Source organism: Momordica charantia, assembly GCF_013281855.1.
Source record: "Momordica charantia cultivar OHB3-1 chromosome 10 unlocalized genomic scaffold, Mcharantia_2.0 BLBB01000010.1, whole genome shotgun sequence".
Taxonomy (NCBI): Eukaryota; Viridiplantae; Streptophyta; class Magnoliopsida; order Cucurbitales; family Cucurbitaceae; genus Momordica; species Momordica charantia.
The window spans coordinates 11782878-11809673 of record NW_028275158.1 but is presented as its reverse complement, the minus strand read 5'-3'; the positions used below and the strand labels follow the sequence as shown (position 1 = coordinate 11809673).

The following is a 26796-nucleotide window of genomic DNA, read 5'->3' as shown; positions in this document are numbered from 1 at the left end:
ACAAAAAACAGAGAGTTTCCAACCAAAGAAGCCCTAACATTTTGAATATTTTCTTTGAGGCCCGATTTTTTTAATTAAAAAATATAGAGATAAAAAGAGTGAACCTCCAATCTTTAGAGAATAAGAAAAATCATTCTCTAATGATTGAGTTAGGCTTATGTTGACTTTTTAGACCTCATTTACTTATTGGAAATCGAAATGAAATTTTGGACCCAAACAACAATCGAAATGAGAATGTTATTTCTTTGACGTTGTTTAGCAGAATTTTATTGTAACTGGAATATAGATATTCTAGTTAAAAAAAAAATTCTGCATATATATATATATATATATATATTTTTCATATTAAACAAAAACACATCAATTACCACGAGCAAGTTACTCAGTTATTAATAAGTTAAAAATATAGAAAATGTTAAATCCAAAAATATTTTCAAAAAAAAAATATTTATTGATGTTTAAAAAAATAAAAGCTACTATATATATGTATTTACTTTTTTTTTTCAGTCCGCACGTTAGAAAAGAGAAATTCCTTCCTTCGCTCACATCCAACTTGTGAGAATTTTGTCCCTCAAAAGATATACCATTCACAGTTTTGGAATAGGAAACTTTGTGGGTTTTTGTTCAAAATTTTATTTATTTGATATACTTTTAAGTTTTAAGTATTAATTCTTTTGAAAAAAAAAATAAAGTTATAGTTCATTCCAAAATCATGTGTGAGCAGTGATTCCACTTTTTGAAAAGATATACAAATTTTACAACTTCAATAAAAATTTTAAAGATAGTTTTGAATATAAAAACAAAAGGACTATGTTTTTTAAGGATACAAATATAGTGAAAATATGTTTAGTTAACTATTTTTTAAATATTAAATATTCTGTTTTTTGTTTGTTTGTTTCTATGGATTACCTTTTTTAAAACAAGTTAACAACTGAGATTCTCCTTTTATGAAAATCATGTGCTGGTGAATAAAATCTTTTAAGTTAAATATAATTTTTATTTCTTAAAAAGATAGTTTTGAAAATTAAAATAGAAAACTAATTTGAAAATAGTTGTCAAATGTAAACATAACTCAGTGGTATTTGACGTATATCTCACAACCTCTTATATTTCGATAATGATTTTTTGTTTTAGTTTTTCGATTGTAAAAGCCAAACTTATTTACTTCCAATTTATTTGTTTTTGTAATCTATTTTCTGAAAAGTCTTTTAAAATCATGGTTGAATTGTAAAAAATTAAAAAAAAAAACCAAAAATATGTTTTTTTTTTCCTATTCAAATTTGGATAAGATTTTAGAAGTTAGTTAAAAAAAGCTGTGAACTAGCTTAATAAAAACAGAAAACTCTAAAAATAAAGTTTATATATATAAAAAGAAGTATAATTTTAAAAATTAAATACAAATATACTTTTTATAAGTCCTTACAACTAGATGAAGTAAATATTAAGGCTTGAATAAAAAAAACCACTTTCCTCAGTACCCAATAGGCTCTCTCGTATTCAAAATTATTTTTTCTAGAAACTTGATATATTTTTTTTAATACATGAAAGATAAAGTTTCTAACTAAAAAAATTCATAGATAAAATTAAAAAATTACATAAACATTGAGACCTTAACTATATATTTAGCCTAAAAAAATATATCATCTCACAAATTTTCATATGGTCATTCTATCCAACATTTACCTAGATAAAGACTTGTCGAAAATTTTTAAAACATCAATGGTAAAACTAAGAAATAACATGCATAATATAGTGTTTGAACCAATTATAACTAAAGTGGTCATATACCCGTATATTTTCCTGTGAATTACACGTTCAAATTCTCTCCCTCGCTCTTATTTACAATTTCATATCCTAAAAGAAAGAAATAAACCTATATGCTTAGACTATTATTGACCAAATTGAATTATATTACAGGTTTAAATACTATTTTGATCCCGATACTTTCGACTTTGATTTATTTTAGTCTACATATTTTCAAAATAATGTACATTTACTATTTTCAACTTTTCTTCATTACAATCTTTCTATTTTCAAACCGTATGTTTTGATCCAGGTACTTTTAAAAAAGTGATTATTTTAGTTTCCTATTGCAAATTTCTAATCCAAATTTCATACCAATCAAAAAACCATTTAATCCAAAGTTATAACTACATTATAATACATTTATTTAATGTAGTGGTCTGCTGAAATTTTAATAGAAAAGTGAAAGCAAGGATCAAAACAAGCACCGTGTACATGTACCTAAACTAAAATGACCTTTCTACAAGTATAATAAATAAAACGAACCAAAATTAAAAGTACAGCATTAGTCTCCTAAGCTATCGCTTAGGTGACTTGAGAATTCAAAGAATATTTTTGAAGTCTTGGATTCAAGTCACATGAAACGCAACTCTATCCGTACGTATATATAAATATGGAAACAGTGCACATACCTCCTGGTATAGAGGCAAAAAAGGTCAAAGGACCGCGAAACCATAGAGGACAGAAATATTTAAATAGATATTATAATTAAGAAAAGGGTGGGTAGGGAGATGATGGAGGTGTCAAAGTGAGAGTGTCATAATGGTAATTAAGTGGTGATTATAGAGATATTTGGTGGTTCAGTTTATTATTTTTGGAACAATTTGGATATTGTTTGTATTTAAGGGACCCAACTCCGAACCCCAGTCCCTCTCTCCTCTTCCCCCATCATTTTCTCCTGCAATCTGCATGCTGGATTGTTGTCTCACACTCTCTCTCTACTCTCTCTCTCTCCTCTCTTATAGATTTCATCACTCACTCCCACACGCACGAACGCTTCCATTACAAGCTCCTACACTCGTAGATCTGATAGCGTTCTTCCAGGAACCTTTGGTTCTACCAAGATCTGGGTAAACCCTTTCTTTCTTTTTTCTTTCTTTTGTTTTTGTTTGTGTCTGCTGCTGCAATGCAAGTGATGGGTCTCTGTTTTCTACCTCTGAATTTTTTGTTTTCCGAATGCGCCGTTCTGTAATGGGATTGGGCGAATCTGGTAGTGGGGGGAGATCCGAGTGTTTTGGACTGTTTCTTGCTCTTAATTCTGTCAAATGTAGGGTTTAGGATCGGTTGTTGGGTAATGTATTTGCGATTTTTTGGATTTTGGAATGAAGGGGTTTTTTCTTTTTGGAGTCTTTCTTAATCTTTGGTGTAATGGCTTACATTACTCCAGCCAATCGTACCGACTCTTTGATTAAAGGGAGGTATTGGTAGATCTGAAACCGTAGCCACAGAAGTGTTAGCTTCGAGGATGATCCCGGTTGTCATTTTTCTCTGCTGCAGTTCTATTTTGCAGGCGCAGCCTTTATGCGGCCTCCAGTTGAATTTCCCTATTCTTTCTTCCTGGAGTGTGATGTTACTAAGCCAGTACTGGGAGCGAGTGGAGTGTTCCCAACTCTTTCTTGCCCTCGATTGTATGAAACATAGGGTATAAAGTTGGTTGTGACTCTGCATTTCGTGTGAATATGAGATATGAGAGATTTGTACTTTTTTGTTGACTGAATGCTGAAGCTCAGAATGTATTTTTGTGACTGCGGGGAATGAGTTGGTGTCTTCACCTCAAAAACTTTCTTCTGGGTTATTGGGTCGTACCTTAGGTTAGGTGGGTTATTTGGTCGATTAAGTGGGTTTAAATGAAATGAACTGCTTACTTCAAGTTAGAATAACAAAAAGGTTATAGTTCTTGGGTTATGAGTAGAATGATCTATTCACTGATCATTGTGATGTGTGAGTTACTTAAGTTTATCATTTATGAATGCTCTCTTCCTCTCTCTCACTCATACACACGCCATGAACATACGTATCTATGTTCATAGGTATTTATTTTGCTCAGGCAGAAATTATTTGAGGCAACTATGTGTTGGCACTGAAGTTCCAGTTTCACAGATATTTGTACTTTTGTAATGACATCAAAACACATTTGGTTGGTGGGAGGGGGGATATATTTCTCCAGGCTGCATCATTTGGTTCTCAAAGTTTCATGATTTCATGTACAGAACCTAACTTGCTGAGTCTGATTCATGCAGATAAAAGGGAAGACTTAACAGATTTGTGAATGGCGGTGGCAGATACACAAAATCCTCTTCTAGGAGAAACCACGTGTAGTACCCTACTGCAGAAACTTCAAGTAAATAAATGATGCTGTTAGTCTTTTGCATCCTTTTTTAGTCTAAAAATGTTCTATTGGACTCACCAAAGATTATCTTAGGAAATTTGGGACGAAGTTGGTGAAAGTGATGAGGAACGAGATAAAATGCTGCTTCAGATAGATCAGGAATGTTTAGATGTCTACAAAAGGAAAGTAGAGCAGGCTGATAAGTCAAGGGAAAAACTGCTGCAGGCTTTGTCAGATGCAAAGCATGAACTTTCCAGTCTCCTATCTGCTCTTGGAGAAAAGAGTTTTTCTGATTTTGTAAGTAAACACTTCGTATAAGGTCTTTTATATCTGAAAATGCTGATGCATTTGTCGGTCATTCATATCAATTTCTATTTTTTTTTATTACAGCCTGAGAAAGCTTCTGGTACAATCAAGGAACAACTTGCAGCCATAGCACCAGCTCTCGAACAGCTCTGGAAACAGAAAGAGGAGAGGGTTAAGGAATTTTTTGATGTACAATCAGAGATTCAGAAGATATGTGGAGAGATTGCTGGCGGTTTAAACCTTAGTGAGAATCCAGTAGTGGACGAGTCTCAACTATCCCTGGAAAAGCTTGACGAATACCAATGCCAACTTCAGGAACTACAGAAAGAAAAGGTGAAGTTCTAGTTTGTGGAGCAACCTATTTATTTTTCTTTCTTCTTCATCAAGCTAACATTATTTTTTATGTTATATTCAAATATTACAGAGCGAAAGGTTGCACAAAGTTCTTGAATTCGTGAGCACCGTGCATGATCTCTGTGCTGTCCTTGGGATTGATTTTTTTGCTACTGTAACTGAGGTTCATCCAAGCTTAAATGATGCAACTGGTGTGCAATCTAAAAGCATTAGCAATGATACTTTATCCAGGCTGGCAAAGATGGTCTTAGCACTCAAAGAAGACAAAAAGCAGAGACTACATAAGGTAATAGTAATATTCTAGACTTGTGACTTTAAGAAGACAATTCCATGATTACATTTGCTTTGCTGCACCTGCTGCAAATTATGAAAACAGGCATTTATATGATATGGAGCTTAAACATGAACATCTACGTTCTTATCTCTTGTGTTTTTACCATTTAAAATGATATTTAAACAATCTTTCTTATGGTATTGCATCTAGGTTGAAAATTTAAAATCTTTGCACACTAGTTGCATCTCTCATTTTTTATCACTTAAAATGATATTAGCATTACAATTACTTGTGATATTGCACCTAGAGTGAATTTATTGATTTGGTCAATACTCTGACTGTTTCTTAGCATGGTGGTATGTCTTTTGATTTTTCTCCTTTATTTGCACAACTAGTGCCAGTAACAATATTTGGGAACTCTATAATATTTTAACAGAACTTATACATATCAGTTTATAGGGATAAAGACAACTTTTTATTTTGTACATTCCCACATATACTAGAGCTTCCTCTATTTCTACCTCGAGAATGAAAGATGTGATATAGAAGGGTGTAGTACTACGTGTTTCTTTAGTTCCTTAGTTTTTTATGTAGAGCTTGAGCTTTGTATTGTATTGGATTGTGTCATATGCAGCTCCAAGAATTGGCAACTCAGCTGATTGATCTTTGGAATTTGATGGATACCCCCATGGAGGAAAGAAGTTTATTTGATCATGTTACCTGTAACATATCAGCATCAGTAGATGAAGTGACAGTCCCTGGGGCTCTTGCTCTTGATTTGATTGAGCAGGTATTTGAAGTCTTCTATAAATTTCTTGCTGTAATTTGTAAATTTGAATATGTGTGGCTTTTGACTCTTTTCTTCACCACATGTTAAATATAAATAAGGCTGAGGTGGAGGTTGAGAGGCTTGATCAACTCAAGGCTAGTAGGATGAAGGAAATTGCTTTGAAGAAGCAATTTGAACTTCAAGAGATATTTTCTCATGCTCACATAGAAATAGACCCAGAGGCAGCTCGAGAAAAGATTATGGCACTAATTGATTCGGGTAGTGTTGAGCCTACCGAATTACTTGACGACATGGACGATCAAATAGCAAAGGCCAAAGAAGAAGTTCTCAGCAGGAAAGAAATACTAGACAAGGTGGAAAAATGGATGTTAGCATGTGAAGAAGAGAGCTGGCTGGAAGACTACAATCGGGTAATTGTCCTTTCCTGCTATCATATTAATAACACCTAACTTAATTATCAAAATTCCGATTATGTTGATTTACTCGTATCTCCATTTCTTTAAGCTTTATATTTGAACTCTTTGACAGTTTGATTTCGGAACATTTTTGCACTGATTCCCTGGACTATTTTTAGTCTGACATGGATTTCATTATGACACAGTTAATTTTATTTATTTTTAATTATTTACTTAACATGGCTTGATACTTGATAGATTTTAACGCGTAGCATGGTGTTGAAAGCAGCCATGGAGATGTGTGTCTGCATGGCTGCAGTTATTTGGTTAAGGACGGTAAATTTACAGATCTAAAATGTGCATTTGATTGGCTGTAAAACTTACAATTACAAAGTTACTTCTTCCGATGGTTGTAATATACCCAATAAAATTGAGTTCAAGAATTTGCAATGCAACTCATACATCATGTCAGTTTTGCAGATGAAATTTTGAATGAACTTATGAGAACTATGAGACCAACTCGTGTATGCTACTTTAATTTGTGAAAAATAGTGGACTTGTCACAGCTTCGTCTTTGATATCATTGGCATCTCCTTGCAGGATGATAACAGGTATAATGCTAGCAGAGGGGCTCATTTAAACCTCAAACGCGCAGAGAAAGCTAGGATTCTGGTCAACAAAATTCCAGGTTTGTTGTTTATAGAGACATATGCGGACTTCAGTAGTTGCCTCCTTTTAATCTCTGGATATTGTTAATGCTTGGCTCTTCTTGATGGCTTCATCGTGTAGCTCTTGTTGACATGTTAATTGCCAAAACTCGGGCATGGGAGGAAGATCGCGGCATATCGTTTATTTATGACGGTGTTCCTCTCCTTGCTATGCTAGATGAATATACCATGCTCAGGCATGAAAGAGAGGAAGAAAAACGACGAATGAGGGTAAGTTGTTTCGAGCCTCTTGACTCATTACTTCTGGTTTGACATTGCCTCAACCGAACTCCTCGAGCACTTCAATACCATTGATTTGCATATGTGAAATTTGAAATGGGCTTTTTACGGTGGACTTGGCAGGACCAGAAGAAGTTCCATGAGCAGCAAAGCCCAGACCAAGAGAGCATTACAACTTCCAGGCCTAGCCCAGCTCGACCCATTGCTACAAAGAAGGCAGCGGGGCCTCGAGCAAATGGAGCTGCAAATGGAACTCCTAGACGATTATCGCTTAATCAGAATGGATCCAGATCAATGAATAAAGATGGAAAAAGGGATAGTATGAGACCAATGACACCCGTGAAGTACGACGCTGTCTCGAAAGATGACTCTGGCTCGCACATTTCAGGTACGGAACCCATTTCGTCTTCGCCATGAGTATGAGAATAGAAGAGAGAAGTACTTAATAGGTCTATAATATAGCCTCTGTAATATTTGTAGTTGCTGCTGTAGTGGACGTGTTTCCACAAAATAACGAAAGTTAATGATGAGAGTGGATCTTCTTTTCTTTGTAGTTTGTGTATGTTAGAAGTTGGAAGGTTTGTGGGTCAATTTTAGTTAATTTGTACTGTCAGCTCATTCTACAGTTAGTTAATCCCCTCTTTCCGGTTTTGACTAATCTACTTCAATTAGACTCTCATCTTCTGAGCTCTGTTTATATGCTTCTTGCTTTGCTCACATCTATGGCCATTGGAAGGTGCTTTTATTGAATTTTAAATTAATTTTTGGTCCAATTATTATTATTATTTTTTTAGTTTAACAACACGTGGGGTAACCTTTTGTAATTCAATTTTGATTTTGGACTCATTTTCAAAAACTCAAATTCTTGGCCTTTCTATAGACCCTTTCACAAGATTACCCAAACATCCTTGTTTTTGTAAATACCAATTTCTCCACAATGTCGACCGGTTCTCACCAACATACCGTGACATCCTCTTCCTTTTTCTAGCTTATCAATCAACCATTGTCTTCTTTTTGTTTTCAATTTTTTTCCATTTTAATAAAAATCGCCAAATTTTGGAATCACGGAAGGAAAATTATAGGAATATTAATAGTGATCTTCTACATTTGTTTTATATCTATGAAAATTATAAGAAAATTAATAATTGATTTTAATTTGTCGTCGAGAGAAGGGAAAAAAAAGTATATTGCATGAATTTTGGCCAAAATTCGAAATTGTACGATTCTCAGGCCAAAATCCGAAATTGCACGATTCCCGACCAAAATTGAAATTTAAAAAAATTGCATGATTGAAGGGCCAAAATTCATGCAATTTTAGGAAGAGAATTTTAAGTAAATGACTAAATTTTGACATTGCAAAAATAGTTAAAGGATATATTTGTAATTTTACATTTTTTAGTTTTTTTCCTATAATGTCCTTCCTATATTTTTTTGGAATTTACAACTATTTAACAATCCCGACAAACTTGTTTTTCAATTCAAATATTGTTTCCTACTCTTTTGAAACCACTCAACATAGATTTGTTTCCCATATTTAAGGGATTTAATTGATTTGATTTTATATCTCCACCTTTTAAATTTTAGTCTTAATGATCTCCCATAGCTTTCCCTGCAACAAAAAATCACTCAGACCAAAAATCTGTTTTAGTGTCGGTAGTTTCTTACACATTAAGTATTGTCATGATTGCAAAAACTTCATGGTATCTACTATCATTGGCTTGGTCATGGATTGAGGTTAGTCTTATTTAATGTTCTTTCTGTTTACTTTTCTCTTAGTTTTATTCAATTTTCTTTCTATCTGCTTCTCTCTCCCCCTTTCTATTCTTGTTGGAATTTGTAACTTAACCCCATAAATTACTTTCTCCCTCTTTTCCCCTCAAGTTCTTTATTATAGGTCACAATTGTGTTCACAAATCATAGGAACAAGTTAGTTGTGGAAGACATTATAGGTATTGCCTTTGTAAATACCAACAGTTATCCCAAGATGAAATGCAACACTAGTACATACCACCACAGTAGATATTGATATTGACCTCGAAATGGAAATGTGACACCACCCAATGCAGACCACTGTAGATACCGACATTAACCCCAGAAATAGAAGTGCAGACTACTATAGATACTGACATTTACCCAATAAATAGAAGAACGACTCCAGTGTAGACCACAATTCACCATGTGCATATGTTACTAAAGCGATTACCATTTGACAATAATGAATTCTATACTAATCGCATTTCTATGTGATGGTAGATGAGACTAAAGCAAATCACTTAGACCACAACTTTTAAAGTGTTTGAGATCAATGATGTGAAAGCATGAAAATCTATTTTAGTATGTGTAGTTTCCTACCCTTGTGATGATTGTAAAAGTATCTACTACCATTGGCTTGGGCATGAAATGAGCTTAGTCTTATTCAATTTTCTTTTTGTTTGCTTTTCTCTTAGTCTTATTCGATTTTCTTTCTGTTTGCTTTTCTCTTAGTTTTATTCAATTTTATTTCTGTTTGTTTCTCTCTCCCCTTCCATTCTTGTTGGAGTTTGCAACTTAGCCCCTGAAGTAACTTTCCCCCTCTTTTCCCCTCAAGACCGGATCAACTAGATGTTCTATGCTTTCAGATCAAATCATCCATTGGTAGCCCAACAATGCGGACGAAGTTCCGATACCACTAGCCGTCCCATCTTGATATCCCCTAGGAGCACTAGAAAGAATGTTTTACAGTTTCATGAGGCTAATCAAACAACGACAGATAATTCGAACATGAAAATCACATTGGCGCATTAGCGGTCGGGAAGAAAGTCACTCATAGTCCAGGCTTCGAACACATTAATAAGTTAATAAGAAGTTCTTTATTATAGGTCACGATTGTGCTCACAATGATAGGAACAAGTTAGTTATGGAAGACATTATAGGTATTGCCTTTGTAGATACCAACATTTATCCCAAAATGAAAATGCGTAGATATTGAAATTGCCCTCGAAATGGAAGTGCGACTCCCAATGCAGACCACTGTAGATGCCGACATTGACCCAGAAATGGAAGTACATACTACTATAGATACTGATATTGACCACATAAATGGAAGTGCAGACTACTATGTATGAACCCATTAAATATATTTACCCCTCCCACCTAGAAATTTAAAATTTTAGATTTTAGATTTTCTAAGTCAAATTTTGAATAAATTAGATTTTAGATTTTCAATTTTAAATTAGATTTTAGTGGTTTCAATTTGATTATTTAAAATTGATTTCTATAATTAGGATGCGTTGTTTTTGCAAGTTGTTGTACCAAATAAAATCCCTAAAATTAAGCACAAATAGTTATAGGGGTATATTTGTCTAAAATAATATTTAGGATTCTTAAAAAAACGTTATTTAGCCATTTACTCAATATTTGATATGTTTGGCCATTTTTTAAAACGCCTTATTTATTTTGGACATTTATGCAGTTGTCCCGAGAAAATTTAAGTGGATGGCTAAATTTTGCCACCCGTTTTTAAAAAATGTCTATTAGTTTTAAATTTTGTACAAATGGCTAAAGGGTATTTTAGGAGTTTTACAAAAAAACGTAGTTTTCCAACAATACTCTTTTCTATGTCTTTTTGGCTTTTTCTTATATTCAACCACGTAACAAACTTTGTTTTGAATTCAAAATGATTTTCCTACATTCAAGGGATTTCAAGTTAATTATTTTAATTACTTTGTTTTGTATTTCAGTTAATTTAAACGATTTGTGTACAACGATTCATCTCCTATCTCATCGTTCTGCAATTGTTCTACTATATCTTCTTAATATATATATACATATTTGCATCAATTGGTATATATACCTAAACACTAAGGAGTATATGCTGTCACATGTTATTTATATTCTTGTTTTCCTATTTCTTTATCATTTAATAAATCATCTACAACAAAAGTAAATTAAAAAGTCGAAGACTAACAACCCATAAATCAAAACGATTAGGAAAATAGGTGATGCCTTTGGGCGTGTATCGTCATCAGATTCAGTTTCTTAAACTTCTTTTGACGATGAGTTATTTTTCTTATGTTCATCGGTAGATTCATTATTCACTCTTTCATTCTCTTCATTAGACTTTGTATCGTCCTTTAAAACATTAGAAAATTTATCAAAATTAAGAGGTCAATAAATGTATATACCAATTAAAGAAAAATCAAAATTAGAATTCAATACATGTATATATCACTATGAAACTCAATTATGTCAATACATGTATCTACCAATTCAAGAATTAACAAAATACGAAAGTCAATAGATGTATATACAACTATACAACTCAAATATCATAAGTAGAATGTCAATACATGTATATATCAATAATTACCTCACTAACACGTTCTTCCTCGACTATTTGAGACCCTTTCATTTTCCTGAAATATATGAGTATAGTTAGCTCAGTGAATCTAATTGGTAAATATTATTGTAAACATTAACAAACAAGAAATATATAAACTACTGCATCTATACATCTTTTTCACTTTCTAAGTTGATTTTGCACGATTCCTTTGAACGTCCTGGTTATACCAGTAGCTTTTAATCATTGTCGAGATGTTCCTCCTCTAAATTTTACCATATCTGTAGATTCTATTTAGAATTTAAGCTATATAAATGTAGTAAGTCTGTTGCAGTTGTAGATATATACTTCTCAGATCTAGTTATAAAGAAAAGACACATGTCGATCCCACACTTGTATTTTTTTAAATACCCTAAAATATAGGAAAACCAAAAATATATTTTTAAATACCCGTAAAACGCGCAAAATCTGAACAAAGGGTCTTACCTTCCTCGAACAGTTGCTAGAAGATGGAAGTTGGGCGGCAGCTCGGAAACATATTGAAGCGGCAGTAAGTGGATTTGGTCTGGGGCAGCCGGCGAATCGTATCGGCCTTGGGCGGATCTAGTCGGGCGGCGGGACAGTAGATCTGGTTTGGGACGTGGCACATCAAGCAGATATGGTACGTGTTGAGGCCAACGGGGAGGGTGGTGACGGTTGGGTGCGGCGGCAACAGGTCTGGTTTTGGTTCGTGGACGACAGCGTGAAGGTGAGCGGTGCACAGATTTGCTTCGTGAGGTGAGTAGGAAAATGGGATGGTGGCCTTGAAGGTGAGTGGCGGGATGACGGCTTGCAGATCTGCTTCGTGAGGAAGACGATGGCTGTGGGGCGCATGAAGTTGCGTGAGACCAAAAGGTGGGAAGGAGGTGGGGACTCCTAAAACCCTAACTTCTCTAATTCAAGTCAAAGGTGAGAAGTAAATTTAATTTACCTACTAATAATCTTATTTATCCCCTTAATTTGGAATTTTAGAGGGGTAAATTTCAAAATCTACCCCAACACATTTTTAATAATTTTTTCTTAAATCAAATTATCAATTTTAAATTAGATTTAAGTTAATTATTTAAATTTCATTCATTTGATTAGATAGAATTGATTCCCTATAATGAAGGCCCGTTGTTTTTGCTATTAGTTAAAAATCCTAAATCCCTAAAATTATGCCTATATATTTAATTGGTTACAAGACTATATTTGTCTACAAAATATTTTAGAATTCAACGGAAAAAATCAATTAGCCATTATTGCAATATTTCATAGGTTTGGACATTTTTTAAAACGCTTTATTAATTTTAGCCATTCCTGCAATTGCCACTTGATTAAACAACTACTTGGGCCAAAAGGGGAGTGAGCTTCACAAGTCCACTCCCCCTAACTCCAGATTTATAAAATGCTTCGGCCAAACAGCCTGTTAGTGTTTTCATGTTTTGTTTTATTTCTTTTCTTTTCTTTTTTTCTCTTCTTTTTACCAAATAAATAAATCCCAAATAACTAAGATAATAAACAAAATAGGGGTTTATGATCCTAAAAAGAAATTTGATTTTTCCTAATCCTTTTTCCAAAACGAAAACCCCTTTTAAGAAGGTTTGAGAAATTTAACTTAGTTTAAGAACGAAATCTAAAAGATAAAATTAAATTTCCAAATTTTTGGAATAAGATTTAATAAAAAATCTCTTCCAAAATTCGAAAACTTAATTTATCTTAACCCAACAAAATTAAACTTAAATTCTAATTTACCAAAAATTAGAACTCTGAAATTGGAAGATCCAAGAGTTTAAATTAACAGCTTAGGGAAGAATCCAAAGGCACGAATTAAGTCTTAAAATAAACTAACCTGAGAATGCGGGGCGTTACATGTCCTGAGGATGATTTTCCACTACCCATCACATAAATCATGGTTGATGTTACTACAGGACATGAATCCTAATCTTTCATGGATGGATCGTCAAGGTATAACCAAATTCGGATGGCACCCGAGGACGAAGAAATGACAGCATTTCGAACTCTAAAAAGGATATATTGTTACAAGGTAATGCCCTTCCGACAGAAAAATACCGGTGCCACTTATTAGCGCGCCATGTAAAAAGTCTTTGATGACATGTTACATAAACATGTTGAATGCTACGACTACGATCTTTTGGTTAAGTTCAAAAAGCGACAAGTTCACTTGACGAATCTAAAAATAGTCTTTGATCGCTTGAGAAAATATCAATTAAGGATGAATCCTTTCAAGTATGCATTCAACGTCACGTCGGGAAAGTTCCTTAGTTTCATTATAAGACATCGAGGAATTGAAATTGATCAGTAAAAAAATGACGCTATCTAGAAAATGCATAGACCTAGGAACTTACATGAATTGAGAAGTCTCTAAGTTTGTCTGGCTATATCAGGAGATTTATCTCCAAACTAGCTGGCTGATGCCAACCTTTCCAAAGATTAATGAGAAAGGATGCAAGTTTCGAGTGGGACCAAGCATGTGAAAATGCTTTTGAAAGCATAAAGAAATATTTGCTTAATTCACCTGTTTTAGGTGCACTTATAGCAGGAAAACCGTTGATACGGTATATCATTGCACAAGAAAGATCACTCGGAGCGTTGTTGGAACAAGAAAGAGAGAAAGGGAAGGAACAAGCCTTTTATAACCTGAGTAGAACCTTGATTAGAGCTGAGCTTAACTACTCTCCTATCAAGAAGATGTGTCTTTCTCGTTTCTTCGCTATCGATAAATTAAGGCACTATATGTAGGCCTTCATAGTGCATTTGGTTGCTAAGGCAGATCCAATCAAATATGTCCTGTCCAGACCGATCATTTTTGGACGTATAAGAAATTTGGTAATTTTGTCCAGCAGTACGATATTTTTTACGTACCGCAAAAGATAATGAAGAGACAAGCATTGGCAGACTTCCTAACAAATCATTCAGTCCCCTCAAATTGGAAATTGTGTGAAAACTTGGCCGATGAGGAGATCTTTTATATTGAAATTAAGGAACCTTGGATCATGTACTTTGATGGTGCAGCACGAAGGAATGGAGCGGAAGCAGGTGTTGTCTTTGTTTCACCTAAAAACATATGTTACCCTACAGCTTCACACTTGGTGAATTGTGTTCGAACAACGCTGCTGAATATCAAGTGCTCATCATAGGTTTTCAAATTGCCATAGAAATCAGAATAACATACATTGCGATCTACGGTGATTCGAAGTTAGTTAATCAAATAACTTTTACTTAAGTATGATGTGAAGTACGAAGACCTTAAGCCTTACTTCACTTATGCGAGACAACTGATGGAGAGCTTCGATAGCGTAACAATAAAGCATGTTCCTCACAAAAGGGTAGATGCCCTAGCAAATTTGGCTACTGGTCTTACAGTTCCAGAAGATGAGACATTGCACATCTCACTTTGGCAAAAATCGATCACCCCACCAATGGAAACCGAGCATCAAGAAGCAAATGCTATATCGGTTTGCATCATTGAGGAAGAAGATTGGCGACAATCCATTATAGACTATCTTCAACATGGAAAGCTTCCAACAAACCTCCGACATAAGACTGAAATATGTAGAAGAGATGCTAGATTTATCTACTACAAAGATACTCTTTATCGATGCTCATATGAAGGCCTCTCCCTGCTATGTTTGGAAAAGGAAGAATCTGCTAAGGCGTTAGAAGAAGTACACTCAGGAGTTTGCGACGCTCATCAATCTGGACCAAAACTCCATTTCTATATAACAAGGATGGGCTATTATTGGCCCACAATGGTTCAAGATTCTATGGAATACGCGAAGAAGTGTGAAGCTTGACAAATTCACGTTAATTTCATATATCATGTAATGACCCCAATTTTCTATATGTATTTAATAATATCAAATTGAGATAATTACTCATAAAACATAATTTCATTAAAAAAAAAACAAGATAAAAACGTGTTCTTTTATATAAAAATGGAAACGATAACTTGATAAAACTTAACTTATAATTCTTTAGCAACGGAAATCACAAAATTATTATCTTTCAATAAAACAAAGTAAAAATGTGGTCTAGTCATAATTAAAAGTATAAATTGTAAATAAAATTAAAGTGTGTCTCATATCTCCTCCTCATCAATGCCAAGGTCATCCTCGACGTTGTTGTCGTCATCTACATAACTATCTGTAAAAAAAATTGAAACCACATAGGGTGAGTATAAAAATACCCAGTAAGTAGTTCCCATCATAACAAACCTTTTATGCTCAAATACACATATCATGCTTATATGCATACATACCTCAACCTAACATATAAACCAATGAACAACTTAATTTAACATACTTGTGGTTGCTAACATAAACTTACATATCGAAATCCTTAACTTGGCGTCATGTTATGCAGAAATACCTCATATCATGACTGTCAATTCCACATGTAATATTTATGGGGTAATTATGCCCCATAAATATCATTAACATAAAATAATTTGTATCCTAGGGCCCAGACCTTAGCAGAAACCATACATGTCATATCATACATCTAGCTACACAACATAACTGCTTAATTTGGGTATTTCATGCATAACATTAATCTTACCTAAATCCATGACACATAAGACTACTAACTTAACTACGAATGCAATGCATCACACATTATATCATGCTTTAACTAAACATGCTTTGCTATTAAACATACTTAAAATGACATGATAAAACCATATAATCATGACATGTTTTGCAATACATCCACGTTAAACTGTATGTCACCCAAATCAATCATGCAATCACGATACACATTGTCTGCTATCAAGGATATACCAATCATCGTAGCTACTACCAACTCACTAGGTAAGTTCTAACTTTCTGTCTAACCCAGCAGAGAATCTCATCTTCAATGATAGTGGTGGCATACTTTGAAAGTTTTACATATTTTTTCTGGTATTCTACACTGTCATCGACCCTTGTACTAGCTTTAAGAACTCACTTCTTTTCGCATCTCTATAGGATCGTGGGTAGTATGCTTCATTAAACAAATTTTTGAATTCTCCCCAGCTTAATTCTTCAAATCCTGGTTGTCTCACTATAACTGACTACCACCAATCACCAGCTCTTCCTTCTAGCAGAAATGTAGCCAGCCTAACTTTTCTGTCTTCTGGATACCCCATCACATTAAAATATTTTTCTAGCTTTTTCATCCACAACTCTACATTAGCTGGATCTGCTGTCTCAGAAAATGTAGTTGCTCCTAAAGCTTTGAGTCGCTCAATCTTTAAGTTTTTCTCGGGATCACTCCTCAACATTCTTATTCCCAGTGCAGCAATTCTTGCTATTGCACGTTCATCTTGATCAACTATATCCTCCTGTGGATCTACTGACCTGTGGCTAGATGCACTAACTACGTCTTCTGCCATTATATTCTGCCTACCAGGGACCTGTTGAGTTTCAAATTCTTTAAGCCTATGTGTTTTGCCCTTACGCAATAAGATTAAATAGTATGCATATCACACAATTATCACATAAACCATAACACATCTTCTATTCATGTTATGCAGGATCTTTATGCTCTGATACCAAACTGACATGACCCGCCCCAAACATCTACTAGTTCTGGAACAAGCCGCGCCGACCACAGATCCCAACCAACTACAGAGTCTATAGTCAAACTTCTTTCTAAATTTCTAAAACTAATTAAGATTATCCTCTAATATATACAACACAAAGTGTAATGTAATTTAATTCAGAAATAACTATTCTCCCACGACTTCTAAACATGCTGAACAACTACAAAAGGTGCAACTAATCTATTATAAGTCATTCTAAATGTACATACAAAATGATATGCAAGTTCTGAGATACCGAGTAACAGAAACTGGTCGGCTATCTCTTTGAAACTCAAGTGCAGCCTGGTGGAGAAAACAATGAGTTGGGAAGCTTAGTGAGTAGCAATTTAATAAGAAAATAGTTTCATAAAACTTCTTTCATAAACAACTGAAATTCTCAATATTTTCAAACATTATGAAGCTGAAGTAATAAACTTTCTCATAAAAACTTCATAAAACTTGAGCAACTAAAACTCAGTAAGGTTTCTAGTAATAACTGGTAACAACACACAATTTATAAAATCACTTTCTATATACGTATAAAATATCTCATTCAAATTACATAAAACAGATTAAGAAAACTCAACACCATATATGTAACCATATTCTGTTCTTGTTCTGGTCTACTGACGTAGAGTAATCTCAATACGCGCAGCAGAATAATTCTATTTCTGGTCTACTGCATAGAGTAATCTCAATATACACAGTATAATAATTATCTCAACGCGTGGAGTAAAATAGTCTCAAAGACCTTCTATTTCTGAGTATACTATAGAAACACATTCATATAGCATACGGGTAATCACCTTCATACAATAACATAGTGGTTTGAAAACTTCTTTGTACATAAAATTCTCAATCTCATAAATAGTTTTAAAATTCTTCTTTTCTTTTTTCTATCACTTTTCTTTCTCAAATCACTTCTAAAAAAATATTTCTTTCTAACTATATTCATTAAATATAGCAGTTTCCTTGAAACCATAAAGTATTTCTAAATTCTCAGAAATCATAAAGCATTTCTAAATTCTCAGAAATCATAAAGCATTTCTAAGTTTCAGAAACATTCATAAATTCTAAAAAACATTTCTAAATTCTTAGCAAACCTCGTTTCTCAGCAGAAATGATAAAACATATGATATATATATTTTCTTGAAGTTCTATAATAGATATCTAAAAACATTTAATAAAATAACCACTCACAAATCCTACGAACGACGTGAATTTGGATTGTACGCGGCTCCAATTTCTGTTCGTCCTGAAATAATAACCAATCAAGTTTCAATACATACTTAATCCCAGCTTAAATCTACAATAATTTAAACTACAAAATCCAATCAAAAACCCCATTCTCTCTCCACAACCCAACCATCTTTCTTTCTCTCTCATCTTTCCTTACAAGTGGGACCTTAAAACCTCACGTGATTGGCTTCTAAATTCCAACCTTTTTTTTCTTGTTTACTTTTTAACACATAATCTCTCGCTTCTAACACTATTTATCTTTTCCTTCTCCATACAAACCTACGAAACCCCCTTTTCTCCATCTTCTTTTCATCTTCTTCTTTTTTTATTTCAACAAATTCTTCCAACCTACAACACCCACCTTTAACGAAAACACACCCACAAGCTGAAAACCATCGCAAATGTTCATAGAAACCAAAAATCTAGAGTCTCCACATATTTCAAGAGATTCATTGAGCATAAAAAGAAAACCCATAACACTAATCTGCCATCCATTTCTTCCAAAATCTTTCAAGGAAGTAAATTAAATTACCACCTCTATTACCTGTTACGGTTGACTCTCAAATTTCGGCTCTAAAATCACCTTCACCTTCTCATTCTTCAACAATGGAAACCTCCTTCTTTTCCAACCCTCTCTATATTCGATCTTCCCCCTAAAATTTTTTCCTTTTCTTTTTTTTTTCTTCTCCCTTACCACGTGTCCCATCTAAACCTCACACACCTACACACATTTGTCTACTTCTAATATTTTTTTCTTAAAACACAAAAACTGATTTTTTTTTCCAATTCAAATTACGAAAATGTCCGTACACGGTAACTTATGATATAATCTACTTACCTAAACTTCGTAAACTAAAGGTAATTCATTAAAGCTTCCTAATAACAATTAACACAACTAACATTAGGACTCAATTACCTAAACTAAGCTTTCTCCAATAAGTTATCATAACTAGGTAGGCTCATTATTCTACTAGTACAAATCTCGTAATAATTAACCTAGTCCATAATAATTATAAAATTAATATTTAAATCTGTGAAAAGTAGTTTAAATTCTCCATATTAGCCTCTAATTTTTATACTATAATACCTATAAAAATATTTACTGATTTTGCAAATTTACAAAAACTAGAGAAAATACATAGCACTAGTTTTCACAATTTTAAGCCCTATGTAAAACTAATAATAAAAATCAATTTTAGTACATTTAAAATACATTTTAGTCTATTTTAAAGGTGCTGGTCATGGTCACATAAATTCAGAATTGAAAAATCCGATTTTTCATACTAAACAAGCTAAAACTATGAAAATAACATAAACCGTTAAAAACCGTTATAAAACAAATTTATGAACATTTTTAGGATGATTTTAAATTCTGATTTTCAGACTACAAATTAACAAAAATAAAGCCAACACAATACCTATTTTTCTCAATAATGAACCCTAAAAATAATTTACATAAGGTGTTCACACGAGATTTCCGTAGAAATTATATTACATGGAGTTGAAATTTTATATTGTTGTATGTATTGTATAGTGGATTCAATCTCTAATCTTTATCCTCTGATTCTTTCTCTCGAACTTGATGTGAAGATTAAGATGCTTGTTCTTGAATTTGGATCGAAGTTATATGTTCTTCGAAAATCTTCAAGTTTTCAAAGTCTTCAAGTTGGTCTTCGAATCTTCAAGTCTTTAGAGAGTCTTCAATTTGGTGTGAATTCTCTCAATTGTGAAATTCTGAACCCCCTTAGAATGAATGAGACTCCTTCTATTTATAGGGGTTTCCATAGGCTTGGTGGGCTTAGAGTGATTTTGGACTCAAGCCATGGATTGGGCTCTAAAATTTCAAAACATTTGGGTTTGGATAATTTTGGACCCAGCCTAATTCTATAAATGGATTTAAATTTAAATATTAATCCATATGATCTCATGTTAATTTGGGTCTTGGGTCATGTTTTTTTTAACCAAATTAATTCCAGACCCAATTCTCATATGACCCAATTAAACCAATTAAATTCAATCTAGGGGCCCAATAAGAGACATGTGACATATTTCAATTGTCAATTTATCTTTAATTGTAATTTAGGGTTAATATATAATTAATCTCTAAATAAAATAGATAGTGATGTAGGCGTTTATGATTGACCCAAAATTTGTGGTTCTACATAAGGAAGAATGATGCTTATCGTTGGTGCGTTTTCCTCTGTACCGTAAAGAATAGAACGAGAAAATTTTCCAGCAACTAAGAGAGCTTGAAATGATGATGTAAACCTTAGAAAAATTGATATGGACATGCTTAGGTTATATAAAAATTAATAGGAAAAATTCATTGCCAAAACTAACTAAAAGAAACCATTTCTTACCGAAAAGGTAAAACCGATGAACGACCTTGAAGGAACTTGGAAAAACAACTATTTCTCCCTCTAAGGTATGATTTACAGCACTAGGATAGATGATGGAGAGAAAAATCAGATTTGTTTAGACTTGTCTTTGGAGGGAAATGAAAGAAATAGACATAGGTAAATGAATTGGAAGATGAAGAAAACTTGAATCTTGGAAGATGAAAAAAACTTCTTCTCTCTCCTCATGCATGGCCGAATGCTAAATGGGACTGTGAGACTTTTTTGGTCTTTCCAATTAACTTATTTACTACATGTGGCTCTTGGGTGAAAGGTGTGTTATATTACCTAATTATGGTTATGAGTTAAGTAAAACTTTCTATATTCCCCCAATTAAGCTAATTTGATTATGGTAAAAAAATAAAAAGTAAAATAAAGGTAATTTTGGACTTTACTTTGTTAATTACCTTATAATAAACTTTGGGTAAAATGTTTGAAACTTTAAAAAATACTCAAATAACTCCACCATTACAATTACCATAATTTACAACATTTATCTAATTACTAAAGTACTATTGCTAATTTTGTTACGTAAATACAATTATAATCTTTCTAATCTTATTAATCTCTTATGCGTATTTATTTTTTATTATCATAAATAATTAATTAGACATGGATAAGATGAATCACTAAATTTTGTTGTAAGTTTCTTTTGATAAGTAAATAAAATTAACTTGTGCTTAATTAGTTAGAGCATAAGAAACCTACAAATATTAATTAAGATGAATTAAAGTTTATTGAAATAAAGTTAATTAGATTTGACTAGCTTAGATAAAAGACAATAATGAAAATAGCCGTGCTAGAAGGTCTAACCACTGAAGACAATGCAAAATTATGCCTTCAAGAGTTAAAAGCACTTAACGAGAATAGACTTGATGTGCAACATGCATTAGAATGCTATCAGGCACGAATGACCAAAGCCTGCAATAAAAATGTTCGGCCTTGGTTATTTCAGGTTGGTGATATGGTACTTATTGTTCGAAGACCTATTATCACGACACATCACACAGGGAATAAGTTCACACCTAAATGGGACGGACCCTATATCATCAAAGAAGTTTACACAAATGGAGCGTATAAGATCTTTGATAAAGATGGATTGAGAATTGGTCCGATTAACGACAAATTTCTTAAAAGGGTTTTATGCGTAAAATGTAAACACTACTTATCTTAAGAGTTTAAACTGCATGATACTCCTAGTCTGCATGAGTTTAAAAGGTGAACGACCTAAAAAAAATATAATTCTTGTATCTGAACTACAGTATGACTTGATTCCTTTCTTTAAAAGGGTACATAGACAGCTGAAAACAACTTTAAGTTCAATCCAAATTAGAAAAAAAAAACTTAAAAAAAAGTGATGCCACAATGATACTGCAAGACACATATGTACAACCTTACTAAGGGCGACGATACGACGCTCAATCCTATTGAAGGCTACTTCTATAGCAGAATGAAGGATGATCACTGGGGGCATAAACCATCAAATTAGGTTTTGCTCCCCATGATAGGTGTCATCCTCCAAACTGGATCTTCATATGATGATTGGGGAAGAAGTTGCAGCCGCTTGATCATTGACGAATAAGCTATAGCTGCTTGATCGTTGGCGAAAAATATTTGACCGTTAACGAAAAAGGCTTGATCGTTGGCGAAGAAGCTGTAGCCGCATGATCATTAGCAAAGAAGTTGTATGTTGACGAAAAAATTGCAACTGCTTGATTGTTGGTGAAGAAATTGTAGTCGCTTGAATGATATCCCCATATAGGTGTCATCCCCAAAGGAATGGTAGTTGTGAGGGATACTTCACCAAATTTGGTGGTCTTGTCCCGCAAGGTTGTGTAAGCCAGATAATATCCCCATATGGGCATCAACCCCAAAAGGATGGTAACCGTGTGAGGGATACTTCACCAAATTAGGTGGTCTTGTCTCTCGAGGATGCGTAAGTCGAATAATATCTCCCATATAGGCGTCATCCTCGAAAGGATGGTAACCGTGAGGATACTTCACCAAATTAGGTGGTCTTGTCTCTTGAGATGCGTAAGCCGGATGATATCCTCCATATGGGCGTCATCCACAAAAGGATGGTAGCCTTGAGGATACTTCATCAAATTAAATGATTTTGTCTCGTGAGGATGTGTAAGCCGGATGATATCCCCGATATAGGCATCATCCACAAAAGGATGGTAACCGTGAGGATACTTCACAAAATTAGGTGGTTTTGTCTCGCGAGGATGCGTAAGCCTGATGATATCCCTCATATAGGCGTCATCCCCAAAAGGATGGTAACTGTGAGGATACTTCACCAAATTAGGTAGTCTTGTCTTGCGAGGTTGCGTAGGTCGAATGATATCCTCATATAGCGTCATCCCGAAAGGATGGTAAACGTGAGAGATACTTCACTAAATTAGGTGGTCTTGTCAATCCTTGGAGTATCTTTGCAGCAAGAGAGAGAAACAAGTCAACCAACAAAAAAGAAAAGGAGAATCAAAATAAAAGACAAACATGGATAATTAGGTGATGAGTGAATGTTAATATCCTAGGAGAAGTTGCAAAATGAAAACCTTTTTGAAATCCTCTATGCCACGGTTTAGAGGAAAGAAGAAAAAAATAGATAGATCGCACTGCATGAAGACAAAAGATAGTCATAAATGGCCAAAAAAAAACAAAAGGAAGAAAAAAAAATTTGAAGTCAACCTTTTCGTTGGACTTCAGTTGTACTTCTACCAATGCACCTAAAGGCTCAATTTATAGATAAGGAGTTGACGTTCAAACCAGAAGAATAATCCAAATCTCAATTCAAATTCGAGTTGAAAATTCGATTGGGTTCCTAATTTAAATTTGACCCAAAAATCCAAATTCGATTAGGATTCTTATTCAAATTCGAAATTGAAATTCGATTCGATTTTAACTCAAATCAACTCCCAACCAAACATGATAAAGATTGCAATTTAAATCTAAATAAAATAAGGATTCAGGTTCGAATTTTATTACCTTAGTAGAATTTTTAATTCGGGCATTTTCCAAATTTTAGAATTTTACCAAATTTTAGAATTTTACCAAATTTGAATATCAATTTGGCCATATTCCAAATCGAGATTGAGATAAAAATTCAAATTCAAACTTTACCCCTATTCAATTCAAAATTCAAAATTCAAAATTTTCGATTTGGGCATATTCAAAATTTTACAACTTGTTCATGTTCCAAATCGAGATTGGGATAAAAATTCAAATTCAAGCTTTATCCTATTCAAGTTTAAATTGGTAAAATTTTAAATTTGGGCATATTCCAAATTTTACAACTTTACCAAATTCAAATCTCAACTTTGCCATATTTCAAATCGAGATTGGGATAAAAATTCAAATTTGTTTGGGGGTTGAAAATCGTATTGCCGCATGGAGGACAGAAAAAGGTCCAACTTTGGAGGTTTTCCCTTTGTTGGCCGACCTGAAGTGGTCGACTTGAAGATCTTCCCTTTAGTGGCCGACCTGAAGATCTTCCTTTTGGTGGCCGACCTGAAGTGGCAGACCTAAAAAGCTCCACTGAGGGCAGACCTGAAGAGCTCCATTGAGGGCCGACCTGAAGAGCTCCCCTAAGGGCCGACCTGAAGGCTTTGCCTGATGGCCGACCTGAAAAGCTTCCTTGAAGGCCAACCTGAAGGCCTTGCCTAATGGCCGACCTGAGGCCTTCCCTAAAGGCTGATCTGAAGGTCTTCCCTGAAGATCATCCAAGGGAGGAACGACCTTCCATACTTAGTCAAATTCCAAATGACAAGAGTATGAGCTGGAATAGCTACTCCCGACAGGCCGACCTTGGTCTCGACATGCTCAACTGCTGGTCGGATTCCTTGTCGGGTACCTCAATCTATAAATAGGGCACTTCACTCTTCAGTCAGGTATCGTATTCTAGCTCGGTCTCCACACTAAGGTCGGACTCAAAACTAACTTGAGGGTCGGAGTATTTGTTCCCTTGTGCAGGTCTTTCTTCGCCAAGTGACCTTTCAACTCATTCTTGACACCTGCTCATCCGAGTCAGCCGACCTTGACCCTTCAAGTTGGTCATCCCTTTCCAAGGATACGTTAGCTCTTCCCACTGTCATACTTGAAGCAAGTTAAGCTCTTCCCGCGATCATACCTAGAGCATGTCGAGCTCTTCCGCATGGCCGTCCTTGACCAGGTCATACCATGTCACATTTTTTGCATAAACAAAATTCAAGCTTTATCCCATTCAAGTTAAAATTGGTAGAATTTTAAATTTGGGGATATTCCAAATTTTACAACTTTACCAAATTTGAATCTCAATTTTGTCATATTCCAAATCGAGATTGGGATAAAAATTCAAATTCAAACTTTATCTCATTCAAATTAAAATTGGTATAATTTTAAATTTGGGCATATTCCAAATTTTACAACTTTACCAAATTCGAATCTCAGTTTGGCCATATTCCAAATCGAGATTGTGATAAAAATTCAAGTTCAAACTTTATCTCATTCAAGTTACAATTGGTAGAATTTTAAATTTGGACATATTCCAATTTTTACAACTTTACCAAATTCAATATCAATTTGGTCATATTCCAAATCGGATAAAAAATCAAATTAAAACTTTATCACATTCAAGTTAAAATTGGTAGGTTTTAAATGTGGGCATATTCCAAATTTTACAACTTTACCAAATTCGAATATCAATTTGGCCATATTCCAAATCGAGATTGGGATAAAAATTCAAATTCAAACTTTATCCCACTCAAGTTAAAATTGGTAAAATTTTAAATTTGGGCTTATTACAAATTTTAGAATTTTACCAAATTCGAATCTCAATTTGGTCATATTCTAAATCGAGATTGGGATAAAAATTCAAATTCAAGCATTATCTCATTCAAGTTAAAATTGGTAGAATTTTTTATTTGGGCATATTCTAAATTTTATAATTATGTTTGACATAAATTTCAAAAATGGGACATTTGTACAACCATAAATTTTGGGCCAATCATAAACGGCCACGTCACTATTTATTTTATTTAGGGATCAATTATAAATTAACCTAAAGTAAAATTAAAGACAAATTGACAATTTGAAATATTGTCACATGTCTTTCATTGAGCCCCTGCATTGAATTTAATTGGTTTAATTTGGTCATATGAGAATTGGATTCGGAATCAATTTAGTTCATAAGTCCATTAGATTGTATTTTGGCCCAAAACCCAATTTTTCACAAGACTAGGTGGATTGATATTTGAATAAGTTTAAATCAATTTAAAGATTTTGGTTGGATCTAAATCACCCTAGCCCAAATCTTTTGAAGTTAATTGGGCTCGTAACCTAGATAGAGCCCAATCCATGGGTTGAGTCTAAAATCACTCAAGCTGAAAAGCCCACTAAGCCTGTGGAAACCTCTATAAATACTAGGGTCTCCTTCATTTTCAAAGGTTAAAATTTCAAAATTGGGAGAACTCACACCAAATTGAAGACTCTCTGAAGACTTGAAGATTCAAAGACCAACTTGAAAACTTTGAGAACTTGAATACTTTCGAAGAATATAAGACTTTGATCTATTTTTAAGAACAAATATCTTGATCTTCACATCAAGTTCTAATGAAAGAATCAGAGGATAAACACTAAAGATTGAATCTGCTATACAACACATATACAACAACATGAAAGTTCAACTCCAAAAATCATAATTCCTCCGAAAATCTCGTGTGAACAAATGTTGCTTTGACAATCAAAAAAATATATAATAATAATTCAAAGTCTATGGATGAGATTGAAGTTTTTCAAAGTTAAGAGATCCAACGACACAATTGTCAAGGTTTCAAATAAGGAAAAAACTTGCCTCTTGAAAATTTAGGACCAAGACGCTCCTGATTATTACATGGCCCAATAGTAAATTGTCATATGTTGCTTTGAGATTTTTTTAATTATTTTATTAAAATTTACATATCATCTATATCTCCTTGATATCTCTTTAATATATCTTTTACTTTTTTTTTTTCAAAATACTAACGTTCCTCCTCACTTTACCCTCTCCCTAAAATTTCTCACCTTC

The 26796-nt window shown here is 33.8% G+C and overlaps 2 protein-coding genes across 2 annotated transcripts; both read left to right on the top strand.

The window, feature by feature from the left end:
- The first annotated feature begins 2668 nt into the window (after positions 1-2668).
- Positions 2669-7877, top strand: MAP65-2 (microtubule-associated protein 65-2). Its single transcript, XM_022295599.2, has 10 exons — positions 2669-2873; positions 4044-4144; positions 4226-4429; positions 4523-4771; positions 4863-5078; positions 5701-5856; positions 5955-6266; positions 6852-6939; positions 7041-7189; positions 7322-7877. The coding sequence occupies exons 2-10, from the start codon at positions 4073-4075 to the stop codon at positions 7613-7615; spliced, it is 1740 nt and encodes a 579-aa protein (XP_022151291.1). The 5' UTR covers positions 2669-2873; positions 4044-4072; the 3' UTR covers positions 7616-7877.
- Positions 7878-14836: 6959 nt separating this feature from the next.
- On the top strand, positions 14837-15352 carry LOC148208547 (uncharacterized). The gene has a single exon (XM_088119105.1). The coding sequence runs from the start codon at positions 14837-14839 to the stop codon at positions 15350-15352; it is 516 nt and encodes a 171-aa protein (XP_087975231.1).
- Positions 15353-26796: the final 11444 nt, after the last annotated feature.